Here is a 21,495-nt window from a genome sequence, read left to right as displayed (position 1 = left end):
GTGATTCACTTTGGAAAGAATAACAGGAATGCGGAATATTTGGCTAATGGTAAAATTCTTGGTAGTGTGGATGAGCAGAGGGATCTCGGTGTCCATGTACATAGATCCCTGAAAGTTGCCACCCAGGTTGATAGGGTTGTGAAGAAGGCCTATGGTGTGTTGGCCTTTATTGGTAGAGGGATTGAGTTCCGGAGCCATGAGGTCATGTTGCAGTTGTACAAAACTCTAGTACGGCCGCATTTGGAGTATTGCGTACAGTTCTGGTCGCCTCCTTATAGGAAGGACGTGGAAGCCTTGGAACGGGTGCAGAGGAGATTTACCAGGATGTTGCCTGGTATGGAGGGAAAATCTTATGAGGAAAGGCTGATGGACTTGAGGTTGTTTTCGTTAGAGAGAAGAAGGTTAAGAGGTGACTTAATAGAGGCATACAAAATGATCAGAGGGTTAGATAGGGTGGACAGCGAGAGCCTTCTCCCACGGATGGAGGTGGCTAGCACGAGGGGACATAGCCTTAAATTGAGGGGTAATAGATATTGGACAGAGGTCAGAGATGGGTTTTTTACGCAAAGAGTGGTGAGGCCGTGGAATGCCCTACCTGCAACAGTAGTGAACTCGCCAACATTGAGGGCATTTAAAAGTTTATTGGATAAGCATATGGATGATAAGGGCATAGTGTAGGTTAGATGGCCTTTAGTTTTTTTCCATGTCGGTGCAACATCGAGGGCCGAAGGGCCTGTACTGCGCTGTATCGTTCTATGTTCTATGTTCTAAGGTACAATCGCAGAGGATTGGGGTAGAGTACTAGATTGGATTGAGGATTGGCTGACTTACAGAAAGCAGAGGGTTGGGATAAATGGGTCCTTCTCTGGCTGGCAAACTGTAACTAGCGGGGGTGCCGCAGGGGTCAATCCTCGGACCTCAACTGTTTACAATCTATATCAATGATCTGCGAGCAGGGACAGTGTGTAACATAGCAAAATTTGTGGATGATACTAAAATAGGTGGGAAAGCAGGCAGCGAAGAGGAGAGAAAGATTTTACAGACGGATACAGATAGGCTAGGAGATTGGGCCAAAGTTTGGCAGATGGAATTTAAAGTGGATAAGTGTGAGGTTATCCATTTTGGAAAAAATAGAAAGGCAAATTATCATCTAAATGGAAAGTAGATTCAAAATGCCCCAGGGCAGAGGGATCTGGGCCGAGAGATCCGGGCAGAGGGATCTAGGCAGAGGGATCTGGGCAGAGGGATCCGGGCAGAGGGATCCGGGCCGAGGGATCCGGGCAGAGGGATCGGGGCCGAGGGATCCGGGCAGAGGGATCTGGGCAGAGGGATCTGGGCAGAGGGATCTGGGCAGAGGGATCCGGGCAGAGGGATCTGGGCAGAGGGATCTGGGCAGAGGGATCTGGGCAGAGGGATCTGGGCAGAGGGATCTGTGCAGAGGGATCTAGGCAGAGGGATCCGGGCAGAGGGATCTGGGCAGAGGGATCCGGGCCCAGGGATCTGGGCAGAGGGATCTGGGCAGAGGGATCTGGGCAGAGGGATCCGGGCCGAGGGATCCGGGCAGAGGGATCCGGGCAGAGGGATCCGGGCAGAGGGATCTGGGCAGAGGGATCTGGGCAGAGGGATCTGGGCAGAGGGATCCGGGCAGAGGGATCTGGGCAGAGGGATCTGGGCAGAGGGATCTGGGCAGAGGGATCTGGGTGTCTTTGTTCATGAATGGCAGAAGGTCGGTTTGCAGGTACAGCATGAAATTAAAAAGGCAAATGGAATCTTAGTGTTTATTGCAAAAGGACCGGAGTATAAAAGTCAAGAAGAGTTGTTGCAATTGGATAGGGTGTTGGTGAGACCACATCTGGAGTAATGTGCCCAGTTTTGGTCTCCTTATTTGAGGAAGGATGTGATGGTGTTGGAGTCAGTTCAGAGGAGGTTCACCAGATTGATTCCGGGGATGAAAGGGTTGGCGTATGAGGAGAGATTAAAGACTTTGGGCTTATACTCGCTGGAGTTTAGAAGGATGAGAGGGGATCTGATCGAGGTATATAAAATACTAAAATTCCCTTGTGGGGAATCTAGAACGAGAGGTTACAGATATAGGTTGAGAGGCTGTAGATTTAGAGCTGAGATGAGGAGGAACTACTTCTCGCAGAGGGTGGTGAATTTGTGGAACTCGCTGCCCCATCGTGCGGTGGAGTCTGAATCATTAAATGGTTTCAAGAAGGAGATAGATATATTTCTGATTTTTAAAAATGGGTTACAGGGATATGGGGAACAGGGGGGGGGGGGGGAGGGGGGATGGATTTGAGACCAGGAAGCGATCAGCCATGATCTGATTGAATGGCGGAGCAGGCTCGAGGGGCTGAATTACCGACGTCTGCTCCTAATTCCAATGTTCCTAAATGGTGTTTAACATAGAGGAGAACTGAGTCATCAGCTGGTGGTGGTGGTGGGGGGAGAGGGGGGATACGGGGGGGGGGGGGGGGGGGGGGGGGGGGGGGTACAAGGGTGTCATGATATGCAAACATGCAACCAATGAACACTCAGAATAGGACACAACCAACGGGCAGTCAGGACACTCAGAGATGGAATCACCACAAGGGGGCATGACATAAACACTATAAAAGGGATGAGGCACTCACACCCTGCCTCTTTCCACAGACAGACATCTCGAGAGTTAGACAGGGTTGATCAGCAGCATCACACCCCAACACGTGGCTTAGAGCAGACTGGTACAGTTAGACTGAGTTACAACAGTTAGATTAGCAGAGAGTCAAACTCATTTGAGAACTGTGTTAATAGTTCGATAAACACATTGAACTCATTTCAGAGTTTGGAGCATCCTTTAGTTAAGACTGCATCAAGTAGCAGCCTGTGTTATCCGAAGCAGCAGAACACAACATGATACCAGGAGTGACTGTTCAATATATTTAGTACAACTCAGCAAGATCCATGACAACAGCTACTGAATACAGGCACAATGGACAAGATTCAGGCTCCTCATCAGCTCAGGACCACCGGCAATCTCAGTGCCAACTGGCGATCATTCAAGCAGAAATTTCAACTATACGTGGAAGCATCGACCTCAATGGCACGACTGATGCTCGGAAGATGGTTCTTCTACTCACCACTGTGTGTGACCATGCGATAGAGATCTTCAACTACTTTTACTTTTCCAAAGGGCAGGACAAAACGAAGTACCAAACTATCCTGGACAAATTCGACAGCCACTGCGAGGTGGACACCAACAAAATCTTCGAGCGCTACATCTTCAAGCAGAGGATGCAGGGTAAAGACTAATCCTTTAACTCCTATCTCACTAACCTTAGACTGCTAGTGCAATCCTGCAACTTCGGTGATATCACTGACTCCATGATCAGAGAACAAGTCGTTTTTGAAGTCCACTCTGATCCTCTGGGAGAGCAATTATTGGAAATCAAGCACATGACCCTGCCAGTCGCGATTGAAACGTGTACCGTGCATGAACACTCTAAAAATCACCATTCACAGTACAAAGCGACAGAAAGTGAAAAACAAGCCTCCCACGAGGTGGAGAGTGTTCAGGCCATCTCCCGGATGCAGCGCCTCCACATTGACAAAAGCGGCCATTTCGCGCTCTTCCCAGGGCCCGATGCATTCACAATGCGATCGGGAACACGAAGCGGCCGAAAACCGTACTGTACAGGTGCAGACGTCCGAGAACCGCACCGCTCAGGCGCAACGACGCACTGAGCATCATGACGTGTGCGACCTGCGGCACTGCAAATTTTTTTTAAAACTGCCCTGCAAGAGGCAAACGCTGTTTAAACTGCAGGAAGCCAAACCACTTTGCAGCCCTGTGCAGATCTGCAGCACCAGTCAGGAGCCAGCGCTCCCAATTCCGACAGCGGCACATCAGAAGTGTGCAACACCGAACGCATGACTCTGATCCAGGCAGTGCGACGGATCCAGGTGATGAAAACCTGGACAACACCGAGTGGGCATTATTACAAAGTGTGAATATGCCACACCAGACACATCGTGAGTCCAATCAATCCTGGCCGTGGATTCCGAGGACGAATGGCGAGCAGTGATGAAGGTCAACCACTGCCCCATCCAGTTCAAACTGGACACAGGTGCCTCCGCCAACCTGATTTTCCACGTGGACTTCAAGAGAATCAAGAAGCCCCCACAATCCTTCCAGCTGCCTGTAAACTCCTGGACTACAATGGAAACGGAATCAAGGCACTGGGGTCCTGCCATCTGCAGGTGGCCAGCCGACACACACAAGCTTACACTTCGAGATTGTTAAACCAGACAGGGCGTCCCTGATAGGCGTGCACGCCTACAAACAACTGAACCTCATTCAAAGGGTCTACACCACGATGCCGTCCCATTCAGACCTTCAGGCAGCATTGACGACATCCTAACCAGTACCCAGACTTATTCAGCGGGATGGGCACGCTGCCGTCCGAGTGCAAGATTCTACTGTGGGCTGATGCCAAGCCAGTGGTCCGATGCCAAGCCAGTGGTCCACGCACCACGACGAGTCCCTGCTCCACTGAGAGAGTGCCTGAAGGCATAGCTCGTGAGTCTACAACACAAAGGCATCATCTCCAAGGTCACTGAACCAACCGACTGGGTCAGCTCGATGGTGTGCGTAAAGAAGCCATCGGGGGACCTACGCATCTGCATTGACCCCAAGGATCTAAACAAAAACATTATGCAGGAACATTACCCCATTCTGAAGAGGGAAGAAATCATGAGTAAGATTACACGCGCTTCCTCACAAAATTGGACGAATCCCAAGGATTTTGGCAAATCCAGCAGAAGGCTCTGCACCTTCAACACGCCTTTTGGCAGATTCTGCTACAACCGAATGCCTTTTGGCATCATCTCGGCATCAGAGGTTTTCCATCGCATCGTGGAACAGATGATGAAGGGAATAGAAGGGGTTCATGTCTACGTTGACGATATCATAATCTGGTCCACAACCCCAGAGGAACATGTGTCGTGACTCAAGAAAGTATTCTGACACATACATGAACATGGCCTCAAGCTAAACAGGTCCAAGTGCTGTTTTGGGACATCCACGCTGAAGTTCCTGGGCGATCAGATTTCACAACACGGTGTGCACCCGGACACAGACAAAATTAAAGCCATCGAGGCAATGAAAGTCCCCGAGGACAAGAAGGCAGTACTGCACTTCCTGGGAATGGGCAATTTCCTTAGCAAGTTCATCCCGAATTTGGCCACACACTACGGCCCTACGCAACCTGGTGAAAAAAATCAACCGAACAGAATGGCTGGAGCTGAAAGCCAAGATCACCACTGCACCTGTCCTTGCATTCTTTGATCCAGACCGAGAGACCAAGATATCCACAGATGCAAGTCAGGATGGCAATGGGGCGGTGTTGCTTCAAAGAGATGACACGTAATCCTGGGTACCATTAGCAATCGCGTCACGGGCAATGACACCCACTGAGACCAGATATGCGCAGATTGAGGAGTGTTTAGGTCTTCTCGCCAGCATCCTCAAATTTCATGATTATGTCTCCGGCTTGCCAACATTTACTGTTGAGACAGATCAGAGGCCTCTGATCCACATCATCCAAAAGGACCTGAACGACATGACGCCTCGTTTGCAGAGAATTCTGCTCAAACTCCGGATGTACGATTTCAATTTGGTGCACACACCTGGCAAGGAGCTCACCATCGCCGAAGCATTGTCCGGCTCCATCAACTCGTCCAGTGAACCACTGGAGATCATCCAGCTCATTGAATTGCAGGTACAACTGTGTGCGAGCACTCTCCCAGCAACAGATGAGAAGATCGCTCTCATCCGAGAAGAGACGGCCAAAGACTCCCTGTTGCAGCGAGTCATCCACAACCTCAGCAATGGCTGGCAGAAAGGGCAATGCCCTCGATTCTACACCATCAAGGATGACCTGACGCTGATCGACGGCATCCTGCTCAATCCGGACAGGATAGTCATCCCGCTATGTCTCCAGAGCATGGCGCTGAGGCAGATTCATGAGGGACACCCGCGCGTAGAAAAATGCAGACGCAGGGCAAGATGTCTACTGCCCGGCATCAACCAGGACATCACAGACATGGTCCTGAACTGCAAAACCTGTCAAAACATGTCGAATTGCCACCTCCAGACACCTCGAACCACGAGGACACCAGTCGTGCCTTCCACTCGCCTGTCAAGACACCGTCATCCCCTCCACCACCTCTCTGGCGGTCGACGAAGATCAGATGCAAGCCTCAGAGACTGGACGTATGAGCATTTGGTTTGTTTGTTCTGTTCTGTATTCCTCAGTCAGTCACATTAGACGGACACATTCACATGTATATACATCTAAAAAAAAGGGAGATGTCATGATATACAAACATGCAACCAATGAACACTCAGAATAGGACACAACCAATGGGCAGTCAAGACACTTAGAGGTGGCATCACCACAAGGGGGCATGACATAAACACTCTAAAAGAGATGAGACACTCACACCCTGCCTCTTTCCACAGACAGACATCTAGAGAGTTAGACAGGGTTGATCAGCAGCATCACACCCCAGCACGTGGCTTAGAGCAAGCTGGTGCAATTAGACTGAGTTACTACAGTTAGATTAACAGAGAGTCAAACTCATTTGAGAACTGTGTTAATAGTTCAATAAACACGTTGAACTCATTTCAGAGTCTGGAGCATCCTTTAGTTAAGACTGCATCAAGTAGCAGCCTGTGTTATCCGAAGCAGCAGAACACAACGGCGGGGGGCGGCGAGGAGGGGGTGCGCTAAGTGGCAAAGAGCAGGGGGTTTCCTGGTCCATCTTTGACCTGGAGCCATGATGCTTCATGAGGACCAGACTCGATGTTGAGGACTCCCGGGGCAAATCCGTCCGGATTGTATAGCATCGTGCTGCCACCTCTCCTGGGATTGAGCTGCCAGTGAGACAGGACATTACCCGGGTCGGCAGTGAAGGGGTGTTTGGGGCATTGTCTGTTGAGGACTCTGTGAGGGTGGCTATGTCAGGCTGTTGCTGGACTAGTCTGTGGGACAGCTGTCCCAATGTGCAGGCATATTTATGTATGTGTGTAGCTATCTGTGTGATTGCACATCATGCCCATCTCTCTGCACAATACAGGCTATTGCGGGCCGCTTGCAGAATGCTGGCTTCACCATCCACAAGACTGGATCCACACCCAGGGCTGTCTCTTTAAGAGAAACTGACGTCAGCTTGGGTCCGGATATCCTGGTTTTGCAGAGAGTAATTTAATCCTGGAGTCAGGCAAGAAGGAGGTGAGCGGGAGCGGGGCGAGAATCCAGCCAGGACCGGGGAAGCAGCTGTCCAGGGTCCCTGCACCAACCTCAGCCAAGCAGCATGTCTGTGGCAGGTCTGAAGAAGCAATTCCACAAAGCCACACAGGTAGGGACAGGAGCTGCTGCTGCTCCCCCTGTGTGTCTGTGTGTGCCTGTGTGTGTGTCTCTCTGCACCAAAAGCCAGCTCAGCCCCAGCACCAGGAATCCTCTCTCCTCACTCCCAGCAGCTGCCCAGTGAAATCCCAGTGAAATCGCTGTGCAATCCCAGTGAAATCGCTGTGAAATCCCAGTGAAATCGCTGTGCAATCCCAGTGAAATCGCTGTGCAATCCCAGTGAAATCGCTGTGAAATCCCAGTGAAATTGCAGCTGGGATGTGGATGGTTCACAGAGTGTCGGTGCTGCTGTTGGTTTGACATTGAGATTTTGAAGGGGATTTATTTATTATTTATTTATTTATTTATTATTTATTTATTTATTTGGTGTGAAGCCGCCCTCAGCGGAATCGCCGGGAAAATCATTTATTATTTATTGCAGTGATCCGCACCGCAGCATCTTTCAGGAATGTCCCGGGGGGGGTCAGGTTGTGGATAAAACTGGGATTGGGTCATTGGGAGATTGAGCTGCTGATCTGGGCTAGTGCTGTCACTGTGGATTTATTCAATGTTCCCTAAATCATTGGAGCTCCGGGTGGAGGAATCCAGACAGGCTGGCTTCACAATCTCCATTCTCAATGGTTAAAATCGCGCTCTCACCCTCCATGTACCGATAGTGTCCTGTAATTAATGCTGCTGCTGCCCCTATCCTGCACTGACTCCGGGCTGTCACCAGTTCACTCCGCCTGCAGTCTGTGTCTCTCCCGGACACTTGCAGCAACTGAGATGAGCATCACAGGATGTACTCCAGAGTAAAGGGTTCTGGTGTGATCTGGGCTATTTCTAGCTGGTCAGTAGGAGTTTGAGGTTGCAGGGCTGGTTAGGGTTAGGAAGCTGTGGCAGGTGACAGATCTGATGGAGGTGGATAAGGTGCGAGTGAGGTTGTAGCTGGAGGAAGGATTGAGGAGGTGGGATGTGACCTGAGCAGGTAATCAAGGGACATTGTGGCCATTTCATCAGATCAGAATATTAGGAAGGGACAGTCCTTGACCCAGTTAAATTATCCACCCTGAGAGATCCACCCTGAGAGATCCTTACACCTGAGAGATCCACCCTGAGAGATCCTTACACCTGAGAGATCCACCCTGAGAGATCCTTACACCTGAGAGATCCACCCTGAGAGATCCTTACACCTGAGAGATCCACCCTGAGAGATCCTTACAGCTGAGAGATCCGCCCTGAGAGATCCTTACACCTGAGAGATCCACCCTGAGAGATCCTTACAGCTGCCTAAATGAGCATCTAATCATTCCAGATTTTAATTATTGCTTAAAATGTTTCCAGCGTTTGTGTCTCCAACACAACTTATGTGGAAGCTCAGCCCCTCCACCATGCTAATCACCCTGTGGTCATTAACCTCCTGTATCATCTCCTAACATTACCAGTCTGCACTGTAAACTCATAAATTCAATGGTTCTATGAATCCTTTCCCACCATTTAATTCAAAATAATATTCTGGGTTAAATTTCACAATAGCTCTGTATGTTTCTCTTTAAGACCATCTCTGAGACATGCCCTTCACTGGCTTTTTCCAGCGTTAATTCCTGCCACTGATTCCAGGGATTGGATTTGATGTTCTCCCAGCACTGCCTGCAATGCTGGAGTGTGTTGCTGATGAAGCAGTAGATGCAGTATTCAGGATGCAGTCTGAATCCTCACCACAGTTACGGGTGCACTGAAACTCTGAGACAATTGGAACATCCTATTAGTTTTGTGGGTTGCCCCTGCTTTTGCTTTTGATTCAATGAGATTTTGGTTTTGTTCAGCTTCGTCCTCTGCTATAATCAGCACCATTCATGGAGAACACATACTGATTTACTATGGATAGAATTTTACAATTGTCAGCATTAAATATTGTCACCCATCGTTTTGCCCAATTACATAACTTGTCCAATTGTTTCTGTAATTTCTGAACTGTCCCTTTTGATTCCATCTCCCCTCCCATGTCGTCATCTGAACATTGTTGACCATTTGCATCCGTCCCAAAGGCATTTCTGTTAATTCGAAACAACATTGAACCCTGACATTCACAGCCCCGCCAGCCACTCTGAAATAACTACTTCAAATCCATATTCCGTGATTCCTAACTTCAGGCAGATTTCTTCTTCTCCATTCTGGGGGTTGATCAGGAATCCCCAGAGTTTTGAGTTTGATTAATAGCCTTTTGTGTTGAATGTATCAAAAACCTCTGGAAGGAAGTAGATGTACACCTCATCGCTGAGTTTATGTATTCCTCAAAAGACCAGGAGCTTGATCAGACAGTATCTTCCCCTTGTAAACCCATGCTGACTGTTTCAATTAGGTTAATGGGACACAGATGATCCATTTACATGACCTGGCAGTAAGGCTAATGGTATTGTAGTTGCCTGGTGCTGTATGGCTGCTTTGTATTGGTCGCACATTACTGACAACTGCCACCTTCACCACCCCCTGCCCTCTACCCGGTCTCCATTGACTCCCTCCTGTATCAAGTGGCTCATATCTCCCCCTCGAGATGTTCTGCGAAGTTTACTGGGGAACTCTTTCATTAGAACCCGTTTAACCTGTCTCGGACTCTATCTCCATTACAGTGAACACATTGATCCTACTCAGAATATCCAGGTTTGGAGAGGAGATTGATTCACATCTTCCCTTATGAATATTCTCATGAGAAGAACGAGCTTGTTCTAAATGCACTGCCGTTGGCCAATCGAACCAGGAGCTGTGCGAACTGCTTTAAAAACCAATCTGTCAGGAAATAACTTGTTTGGGGTGAATACCTAGTGAGGAGGGTGTATTAAAACCATCTCCAACCAGGAAAGAATATCGGAGGGACCATCATCGCGTGGTTCTCTCATGCAGTTCTCCATTATTGCACACTATGCAATATGGAGAGAGACTGGGGAGCAAATATCTGGACTTAGTTAGTTGAGGACCAGAGAAAGAGTGAAGGGGAAGCAAGACGTGGATAGCAAAAACCCCTCTGGTTCTGACTTGATCAGCGAAGTGAATTTTTCAATGCTCTATTAGATAATAAACAACAATATAGTGATATTTGGGATTGATAACCGGGCATCGCACCCAGCTCCAACCCCGATGGGTTAAAGAGGTGAAGCCAAGCAGCCTATATTAACGTATGAAGTGGATTGATGTGTGTGTTGGATACAACGAGGCTGGGACGGTGGGAAAACAGAATGTATGTTTTGGGAAATGAACTATCTGCGAGCTGTGCCTTCTGTTAGAGCCCATTGTGTTGGAATTCCAATGTGTCTGATGTGTGAGAGGCTGCAGCATGTTAACTTTCAGGAAGCAATGTTTGTACTCACTAAAGGCTAATAATGTGGAAAAGGTGAAAGGAAAATGTTTTGTGTTGCGTTTTGACAGAGGATTGGATGGTAGGGGCCATTTAAACGTGGCTAACTAGCGGTTGTGATAGTGATGGTGGTCCGGAGTCTCAGGGATACTCTGAAGCCTCGAACGGGGTTGTGACCGAGCCTAGAGAGGGGCATCCTGACTCCGCTCCAGCGGCTCTTCTGCGAGCTGGCGAACCTGCTCCAGGTGGCGGTTTGCCTCATTGCCGTCTCTCTGGACCGTGGAGAAGACCGGCCCCAACACACAGAGGACCACGCCTGGGATCCACGCTTCCAGCTCTGAAATTACATACGTATACCGCGTCACCTGCCCCCGAAAGTGCGGAGATGTGGACACCGGCGCGGGTCCACCTCAGAGCAGTCCTGTCATTGGTGGATCCATGCCCGACGTCCGGGAGGACGAGGCTGAGGTGGGTCCTGAGCCGCCGTTCCATAAGCAACTCTGCTGGCTGATTCCCGGTGATGGCATGTGGTAACTAACTAGAAATTGCGCAAGCCGCACCTCCCAAGAACCAGTCGTCACTCGGGCGGCATGGTAGCACAGTGGGTAGCACTGTGGCTTCTCGGCTCCAGGGTCCCGGGTTCGATTCCCGGCTGGGTCCCTGTCTGTGTGGAGTCTGCACGTTCTCCCCGTGTCTGCGTGGGTTTCCTCCGGGTGCTCCGGTTTCCTCCCACAGTCCAAAGATGTGCAGGTTGGGTAGATTGGCCATGCTAAATTGTCCTTAGTGTCTAAGGAAAAAGGTTGGGAGGGGTTATTGGGTTACGGGGATAGGGTGGAAGTGAGGGCTTCAAGTGGGTCGGTGCAGACTTGATGGGCCGAATGGCCTCCTTCTGCACTGTATGTTCTATGTTCATGGCCCATTTAAATGTTTGGATCGCCCACTCAACCAGTCAGTCCCCCCACCCGGCCCGGCCACCCGGCCAATCCCCCCCACCCGGCCCGGCCACCCGGCCAATCCCCCCCACCCGGCCAATCCCCCCCACCCGGCCCGGCCACCCGGCCAATCCCCCCACCCGGCCAATCCCCCCCACCCGGCCAATCCCCCCCCCACCCGGCCAATCCCCCCCACCCGGCCAATACCCCCCACCCGGCCCGGCCACCCGGCCAATCCCCCCACCCGGCCAATCCCCCCCCACCCGGCCAATCCCCCCCACCCGCCAATCCCCCCCACCCGGCCAATCCCCCCACCCGGCCAATCCCCCCACCCGGCCAATCCCCCCACCCGGCCAATCCCCCCCACCCGGCCAATCCCCCCCCACCCGGCCATCCCCCCACCCGGCCAATCCCCCCCACCCGGCCAATCCCCCCCCACCCGGCCAATCCCCCCCCCCCGGCAATCCCCCCCCACCCGGCCAATCCCCCCCCACCCGGCCAATCCCCCCCCACCCGGCCAATCCCCCCCACCCGGCCAATCCCCCCCCACCCGGCCAATCCCCCCACCCGGCCAATCCCCCACCCGGCAATCCCCCCACCCGCCAATCCCCCCCACCCGGCCAATCCCCCCCACCCGGCCAATCCTCCCCACCCGGCCAATCCCCCCACCCGGCCAATCCCCCCCACCCGGCCAATCCCCCCCACCCGGCCAATCCCCCCCACCCGGCCAATCCCCCCCACCCGGCCAATCCCCCCCACCCGGCCCGGCCACCCGGCCAATCCCCCCACCCGGTCAGTCCCCCCACCCGGCCAATCCCCCCCACCCGGTCAGTCCCCCCCACCCGGCCAATCCCCCCCCACCCGGCCAATCCCCCCCCCACCCGGCCAATCCCCCCCCACCCGGCCAATCCCCCCCCACCCGGCCAATCCCCCCCCACCCGGCCAATCCCCCCACCCGGCCAATCCCCCCACCCAGTCAGTCTGCCTGTTCAGCCAGTGCAGTGGACGCCGGGTATATGGAGCAGTCCGTCCGTGTCAGATCCCATTCGTTCTCGTGAATGAGGCACAGTCCTGGTTTGGGAATGCCGTTCCGTTATCGGACACTAGGACTTTGAGCAAGCCGTGCGTGCTGGAGATTTGCCGAAGCTGATCCAGGTGGTCACAGCCTGAACCCAGTGGACCTCGAGCCATTTCAAATGGGCATCCACTCATATCCGGAAAGTGGCCCCGGAATGGCCGACGAGTTGATGTGGACCTGGGGCCATGAATTCCTGGGCCATTCCCACCGGTGCATCGGGACCACCCGTGTGGGGTCTTCTGGTGCACCTGGCGAGGGATGTGATTGTGGACCACTTTCTCAATCTCGGAATCCAATCTGGGCCAGCAAACGTAGTTTCAGGCCAGCATCTTCATCTTGGCCACCCCTGAGTATCTGCTAGTAATGTCCTTTAACAAGGCCCCCGACACTGCTCGGGCATAACTCTGTGCCACCCAGAAGTGGACGATGTTCCCTACGCTCAGTTCTGGCAGCTTTATGGTGTAGGCCCTCAGATCGCCCAGCAGCCCCCAGTGCTGGGCTCCGTACTGTACCATGTGCTGGACCCGTGACAATTTGGGGTCCGTTGAGTCCACTCCTTTATGTGGGCTGCCGTGACTGGTAAGGTGTCTATGAAGTGGTGGGTGACTATCACCTTCACAGCCGACACGAGTGCTGGCAGCTTCGTGGAGGGACAGGCGGTTCAACGTGTGCATAATGTCCGTGCCTGTGTGGGCTAATACCAAGCCAACCGTGGATTGGGGCTGGTGCGATCGGCGGGATCTCTCGATCCTCCTTGAACAATCCCAGCAGGGGATTGTGGTCCGTATAGATCATGAAGATACGCCCGTAGACTTACCGAAGGAACTCCCGCTCTGCGAATACAGCGGCCAAACCATTTTCTACCCATGGATAATTGCGGTTGGCATTTGTGAGTGTGCGGGTTGCCAAAGCTATCGGCCACAGAGCCGTCAGCATCAGGGTGACAAGACCGTTCCAACACCGTATGGCGAGGAATCAGACGATAGCACCAAAGGATTTGACGGTTGAAGTGGGTCAGCAGTTAGTCTGATGATGGGCACCTTGTGACCTCCTGGAAGTCCCTCTGGCACGAGGGGTCCCAGTGCCATCACTGTCCTTTCTTCAACAGTCGGTGGAGTGGATTGAGTAACGCGGCCATCCTGGGTATGAACTTCACGTAATGATTAACCAGCACGAGAAAATAGCTGTGCTGGGTGTTCTCGTCTAAATTGATCATCACCATCGCCCCCTCCATGGTACCCAGGCCTTCGGGCTGCAGGAGCGCATTTGACACATTCGCTGCCAGGCCAAGAGCAGGCGGTGTAGTGAATCATGTCCCAGCAGTGTTGGTGTCAAACGGTTCCAGCTTACCGGTGAGTGCCATGCTGCCGATTGGGGTGGAGGCCTCTCCAATCCTTTCCTCGCCGCCAGTGTTCAGACCAAAGGCAAGGACTCCACATTCCGGCAGGTAGGCAGGATGCAACTTGGGTTATTCAAAACTAACAATTCACTAAACACTCTCCTCCTCTCCCCGCAGAGTATCCACCTCCCACCTCCCACCCCACCTACCTGCTCCCAGGTCAGGGTTTATATCCTGTGGAGATCCTCCAATCAAGAGGAAGGCTCCATCTCCCCCCAATCAACTGGGGAATTTGTACTCCAGGGTGTAAGAGGGAACCAGATGCAACGTAGGTTCTGACCCTTGTGAGGGGGGAGGGGTGGGGAGGGTGAGGGGAGACAGCGTTCCGACAGTGCTTTCTGGGATTTTGACTTTGACAGGATGGTGATATATTTCCAAGTCAGGGTGGTGAGTGACTTGGAGGGGAACCTCCAGGTGGTGGGGTTCCCAGGTATCTGCTGCTCTTGTCCTTATAGATTTCGTGGGTTTGGAAGGTCCTGTCGAAGGAGCCTTAGTGAATTATTGCAGTGCATCTTGTAGATCAGGGCTTTTCAAGCTGCGGGTCAAGTGTCGGGATGTTTGCAAACATTTCTGAATGCAGGAGAAGTACCCAATGGCCGCAGGCAGCTTTTAAATTGAGAATGCCGGGTGTGACTGCTGTTTAAACTGAATGATGCAGTCTTCTGGTTAGAAGTGGTGGCAGAGAGCAGATCACGCACCCGACACATACACTGGCGTCACGCGCCCTGTACATCCGTGCTTTCGGCGTGTAATTAACACCAATTGGCTTTATTGGTTGGCCAATTGGAGTATGAGTTCCCTCAATGATAGCTCATTGAGGGGCCCATATAATCACCTGTGTAGGCTTTGTGAGCCAGTCTTAAGTTGACTGGACTGCTAGCAGCATTGTTTGTAGCTACTCCTGTAATATCGTTATTGTAAATAAATATTGGTGTGGTGACGGAACTCCTGCCTCCCGTGGATTACTAGAGTGCCGACGAGGTAAACTACGAATTTTGCGGAGACCAGCTGCCGCACTCGGAGGGTAAGCCTTGCCATTTTAAAAATGCCGTTTTTTGGGAGGTTAGAGGCATTCGACCCGGCTATTGAGGACGGGTCCCAGTATGTGGAGAGAATGTGCTACTTCTTCCGGGCAAGTGATATCCTGACGGGCGAAAGGAGACGGCTTATTCTGCTGTCGGCGTGCGGACCCTCAGCTTTCGCCATTATACGTAGTCTGACTTATCCCGATGCGCCGGACACGAAAACTTTCCAAGAAGTAACGGAATTGGTGAAAGAGCACTACGACCCAAAACCACTCCTCATTTTGCGTAGGTACAGATTCTACACAACGAAGCGGGAAGACAGGGAGTCAGTCACGAATTTCTTGACCCGCCTGAGAAGGCTGGCGGAAAAATGTGAGTTCGGCCTGACGCTAAATGAAATGCTTCGGGAGCGGTTAGTGTGTGGTATAAACGACCTCACAATACAGAAACGTCTGTTGGCGGAAATGGAGCTAGACTGCAGGCAGGCGTTACAGCTCACACTGTCCCTAGAAAAGGCAGCAAGTGGGGCGCAGGATCTACAGGGCACGCCAATGGAGGTAGATACCTGTGAGAGGGACTACCACAACGGGTCCTGCTACCAGATAGCCGCTCTCAGGAAAAACCTGAGGAATAGAGGGAAAAAGGAAAACCCCAGAACTGCCCCCAAGTCTGCCAGGACTAACTGGAGACAGAGGGAAGTACCGGCTGAGGCTCCCCCAACAGAGAAGGACTGTTTCTGGCACCAGACAGAGTGGGGTAACAACGACAGAAACCCTCGAAGGAGGTGGCAAAAGAGGAATAGCAGGTGGGGACGCAGGGAAGTACACAACCTAGACGTCCCATCCTCCTCCGAAGGGGAACAATTATATAATATTGCAACGATGAAAGCAGAACCCATTAGGATTACCCCACGGGTGAACGGGCGGCCGACAATAATGGAAATAGACACGGGTGCGGCCGTATCAGTAATGGGAGTGGCAGCATTTAGAAAAATCAAAGATGGACTCCAGCCACTAACCCTAACAAAAACATCGACAAAACTTAAAACCTACACAGGGGAACCCCTGGAAGTTCTAGGCACGACTCATGTACCTGTGGAATATGAGAAACAATTGCTCAGATTACCGTTGACGATAGTAGAGGGCTCCGGACCAAGCTTAATTGGACGAAACTGGCTGAAAGACCTAAAATTAGATTGGATGAAAATTTTCCAGAGTGGAAGCGGGCAGTTGAGTGGAGTACTCCAAAAATACCCGGAGGTCTTCCAGGAAGGTTTGGGGGAAATCATAGGCGCCAAAGCAACTTTGCACGTGGACCCAGAAGCCCTTCCGAAATTTTGTAAGGCCAGGCCGGTACCTTTTGCATTAAGGAAGAAAGTAGATGAGGAAATAGAAAGGTTACGATGCGACGGCATTATCAGACCAGTACAGTTCTCGGAATGGGCAGCGCCGGTGGTACCAATTTTGAAGCCAGACGGCTCCATACGTCTCTGTCGAGATTTCAAACAGACAGTAAACAAATACGCGCTGCTGGACAAATACCCAATCCCGAAAATAGACGACCTATATGCCAAATTGGCAGGTGGGCTTTTGTTCACGAAACTGGACATGAGCCACGCCTACCTGCAGTTAAAACTGGACAAGGACTCCCAGAAGTTCGCTACAATCAACACCCTGAAGGGCCTTTTTCATTATACTAGGCTACCTTTTGGAATGTCATCAGCCTGCGCTATATTTCAGCGTACGATGGAAAATATTCTGCAGGGACTACCGCAGGTGGCGATTTATTTGGACGATGTCTTAATCACGGGTAGGACAAACAGGGAACACTTAAGGAACCTGGAGGAAGTGCTAAGGCGTTTCGCAAAGGCAGGCGTACGGCTAAAAAGGGAAAAATGTGTTTTTCTGGCCCCACAAGTGACGTACCTGGGATATAAAGTAGACGAGTCAGGCTTACATCCATTAGAAGACAGAGTAAGGGCAATAAAAGAAGCCCCAGCTCTCACCACGGTCCAGGAGTTACGATCATTTCTATTGTTGGTAACCTATTATGGAAAATTTATTGAAAATAGGGCGTCCATCCTAGAACCCCTCCACCAGCTACTAAAAAAGTGGCAAGAATGGAAATGGTCCGCCCGCCAAAACCGAGCATTTAGGGACATTAAGGAACAGCTGTCATCCGAAAATGTCCTAGAGCATTATGACCCAAGGAAGGAGTTGGTGGTCACTTGTGATGCATCCCCCTACGGGGTAGGAGCCGTCTTAGCCCATAGAGGAAGGAATGGGGAAGAACGGCCAATAGCCTATGCTTCGAGGACCTTGGCGATGGCTGAGAGGAAGTACGCCCAAATCGAGAAGGAAGGACTGGCGGTGATATTCACAGTAAAACAAAATTTCACCAGTATCTGTACGGGCGGAAATTCACCATAGTGACGGACCATAAGCCGTTATTAGGGTGATTAAAAGAAGACAAGTCAATACCCCTGATTGCATCAGCTAGAATCCAACTCTGGGCGTTGCTACTGGCGGCGTATAGATACGTTCTGGAGCACAGACCGGGAACGCGAGTAGCACATGCAGATGCTTTGAGCAGACTTCCCCTCCCGGACACTCCGCCGCAAATACCAAAAGTAGAGGAGACAGTAATGACTCTAAATTTTTTGGACACCCTACCAGTAGACGCACAACATATTCGGTTGTGGACGCAAAAAGACCCAGTTTTAGCCAAGATGAAGCATTTACTGCTAACAGGGGAACTGTAAAGACCAGTGGAGCCCCAGATGCACCCATACTGGAGCAGAAGGGACCAAATAACCGTAGAAGACGGTATCCTATTATGGGGAGCCCGGGTAATCGTCCCAGCTCGGGGCCGTCAGGCAATCTTAACCGAGTTACATCACGGACACCCAGGGGTGTCTAAAATGAAGATGCTAGCTTGAAGCTACGTTTGGTGGCCAGGTTTGGACACAGACATAGCAGCCTTGGTACGTCGGTGCCAGGAGTGCCAACAGGGGCAAAGAGTGCCACCAGCGGCGCCATTGCACCCGTGGGAATGGCCAGGCAGACCGTGGACCCGTCTGCATATTGACCATGCCGGCCCTTTCATGGGCTCAATGTTTTTGGTGATAGTGGACGCCCACTCCAAATGGTTGGACGTCCACCGGGTAAACACGGCAAGCACAGCATCGACAATTGAAAAGCTCAGGGCCTCGTTTGCAACACATGGACTTCCGGAGGTATTGGTGTCGGACAACGGAACGGCATTCACAAGTGGGGAATTTGGAAAATTCCTGAAGGAAAACAGAGTCCATCACATCAAAACGGCCCCTTACCATCCAGCGACCAACGGCCTGGCAGAGAGAGCGGTCCAGACATTTAAAACGGGACCCAAGAAGCAGCCGGCAGTGTCAATAGACACAAAGCTCTCCCACTGGCTGTTTGATTACAGAACCACACCGCATTCCACAACGGGCATACCGCCAGCTGAACTCTTAATGGGAAGGCGGCTGCGAACGAGGCTGAGTCTCCTTTTCCCAAATTTAACGGGGAAAGTGGAGAAACAACAGGAGGCCCAACGCAGGGGGCATGATAATAGTCGGCAGCATGACATTTCCAGGAGGGGGCACCGGTTTGGGTCAAGAATTATGGGAATGGACCAACGTGGGTCAAAGGCACGGTAGAGTCCCAAACAGGGCCCGTAGCCTATGAGGTTTCGATAGGAGGTAAGGTGCTGAAGAAACACCTAGACCAAATAAGGGCAGCGGAACCACACCTGGAGGCAGGCGAAGCAGGACCGCCTCAAGGTGGGATAGCCCAGACGGAAAGGATACCCACACCCCAGCCCCGAGCAATTTCTCCAGACCCCATCATCCAGTCATCAGAGTCGGAGATGGACACACTCGACGAGGCCGCCGCGACACCTCTCCCAGAGGAGGAGGAAGAACAACTTCCAAGGAGGTCGTCAAGGAAAAGACGGGCACCTATAAGGTACACCCCGCCCACTTCGGAGAACGATCCGGCAGATGACACAGAGGTGACAGACCCAGACATGAGGAGCAGGAAGAAGCTCAGAGGAATGCCAGCTGGCAGGAATTCCTCGGACCTTGGGGGGGAGGGGTGTAATGAACTCCAATTGGCTTTATTGGTTGGCCAATTGGAGTATGAGCTCCCTCAATGATAGCTCATTGAGGGGGCCCATATAATCACCTGTGTAGGCTTTGTGAGCCAGTCTTGAGTTGACTGGACTGCTAGCAGCACTGTTTGTAGCTGCTCCTGTAATATCGTTATTGTAAATAAATATTGGTGTGGTGACGGAACTCCTGCCTCCCGTGGATTACTACACGGCGCAAAATCAGGAGGACAGAATCCTCCATTTTCTAGTTGCAAGCAAGGCTGTGAAGAACTGAAAATGGAAAACTTTAAACCAAGAATAAACTGGAATTGGGAACAAAGCAGTCTAACAGTGGGCTGTTTAGCCCACTGGGCTAAATCGCTGGCTTTGAAAGCAGACCAAGGCAGGCCAGCAGCACGGTTCGATTCCCGTAACAGCCTCCCCGAACAGACGCCGGAATGTGGCGACTAGGGGCTTTTCACAGTAACTTCATTGAAGCCTACTCGTGACAATAAGCGATTTTCATTTCATTTTTTCATTTCATAAAAGATGATTTCTTGAGGTATGGTTTTGTTAATTGTGCCAATAAAAATGAGGATGCAAAGCCCATGCGTGTGATATGCAGGGAAATATTAACGAATGAGAATTTCAAACCCTCAAAACTTCAAAGGCATTTGAAGACTCAGTATGGCAAGTTACAGGACAAATCTTGATTTTTTTTTGAGAAATGAGCTGAAGTCCTTAGTAGAAATCTAACATTGACTGACCAAGTAAGTGACATTGTGAGGACCAAGCAGGTCACCTGTCACATTAAACCTGTCACATTAAAGCTAAGTGAAAATGGTGGGTCATGAAGGTCGGCTGGTTGGTAAAAGTGGGTCCCGGGGTGGGGGAGTTTGAGATGGTACACACAGCTGCTACTGTACGTTGGGGTGGAGGGAGTGAGCGTTTATGATGAAGGTGGGTGATCAGGTTCAGATTAATTTTAGAGCAATAATGGGTCCCTAGACTTATGAAAAAAAATATTTTGCTAAAGACGGTTTTGATTCTATTTGCCATTTTAACAAAACACTGTAAATTGAAACTGGCTTTTTTAAGTCTGTTGCTTTGTTGCTGTTTATGTCGCAGCTTCTCCCTTCCTCATACTTTAGATCAACTAAACATTACAGCGGTATCTGTTCATACAAATCTCCCATGTGTTTGGTATGTAGATGTTTGTGTGTGATTACCAGTTGGGGCACATATTGTGAACCATGATTCAAGATTTTACTTGGCTGTTTTTGGAAGAAGTGAAGGTTCATTCACACCCTCAGCTGCTCGTGACTGTTGTATTTAGCATCAGAGTTGACCATTGTCCTCCTTGGTGTTAGCATTCTGTCTGACATCTGATAGGACTGAGGGTTATCATTGGCAAACGTTGTCATTTTGTGTGTGTCTGTGGCTGCGATATTCGGTGAGCCAAGACGGCTCCTGGGCCGTTTTCAAATGGCAGATGAAATTCAATTCCTGGACTTGGCTTGTATTTCCGCTGCCGCCTCTTTTCTCCAGAGTGGGATACGATAAAGGGGCTGGTTTAGCACAGTGGACTAAACAGCTGGCTTGTAATGCAAACAATGCCAGCAGCGCGGGTTCAATTCCCGTGCTGGCCTCCCCGAACGGGCACCGGAATGTGGCGACTAGGGGCTTTTCACAGTAACTTCATTGTGACAATAAGCGATTATTATTATTATTATTATTATTATTATTATTATTATTACGAGTGTGTCAGCGAGCCCAGGGCCTGCACTCCTGACCCAGCTGTCTCCATTTGAGGGGAGTAGGCTTCTCACTTTGCCCCTGCAGTTATTGTGGAGTTGGTCAGCTTCACCATCAGAAGGGTCGTGAACCATGGCCTGGGTTTGCCAGCCCTTTTGTAAGGTATGTTCGAAAGGTGACCCATAAGCCCCTCCTCACCCATTGTTATTCTTTTCACAAGATGTGGCCATCGCTGGTTAGGCCAGTGTTTATTGCCCATCCCTAATTGCCCTTGCGAAGATGGTGCTGAGCTCCCTTCTTGAACTGCCACAGTCCATGCGGTGTAGGTGCATGCACATTGCTGTTAGGGAGGGAGTTCCAGGGTGTTGCCCCAGCGATAGTGGAGGAATGACAATATATTTCCAAGTCAGGGTGGTGAGTGACTTGGAGGGGAACCACCCAGGTGGTGGGGTT

At 51.2% G+C, this 21,495-nt stretch overlaps 1 protein-coding gene across 1 annotated transcript in view; it reads left to right on the top strand.

The window, feature by feature from the left end:
- Nucleotides 1-7,208: 7,208 nt before the first annotated feature.
- The window catches only part of LOC119970047 (endophilin-A1-like), a 182,860-nt gene continuing 168,573 nt past the window's right edge, over nt 7,209-21,495 (top strand). The window contains exon 1 of the mRNA XM_038803993.1: nt 7,209-7,404. Coding sequence (XP_038659921.1) covers nt 7,360-7,404 — 45 coding nt within the window. The 5' untranslated portion in view covers nt 7,209-7,359. The remainder of the gene's footprint in view (nt 7,405-21,495) is intronic.

The sequence above is a fragment of the Scyliorhinus canicula genome, chromosome 8 (genome assembly GCF_902713615.1).
Source record: "Scyliorhinus canicula chromosome 8, sScyCan1.1, whole genome shotgun sequence".
Taxonomy (NCBI): Eukaryota; Metazoa; Chordata; class Chondrichthyes; order Carcharhiniformes; family Scyliorhinidae; genus Scyliorhinus; species Scyliorhinus canicula.
The sequence above is the reverse complement of the archived record's forward strand: the minus strand, read 5'-3'. Positions and strand labels throughout refer to the sequence as shown.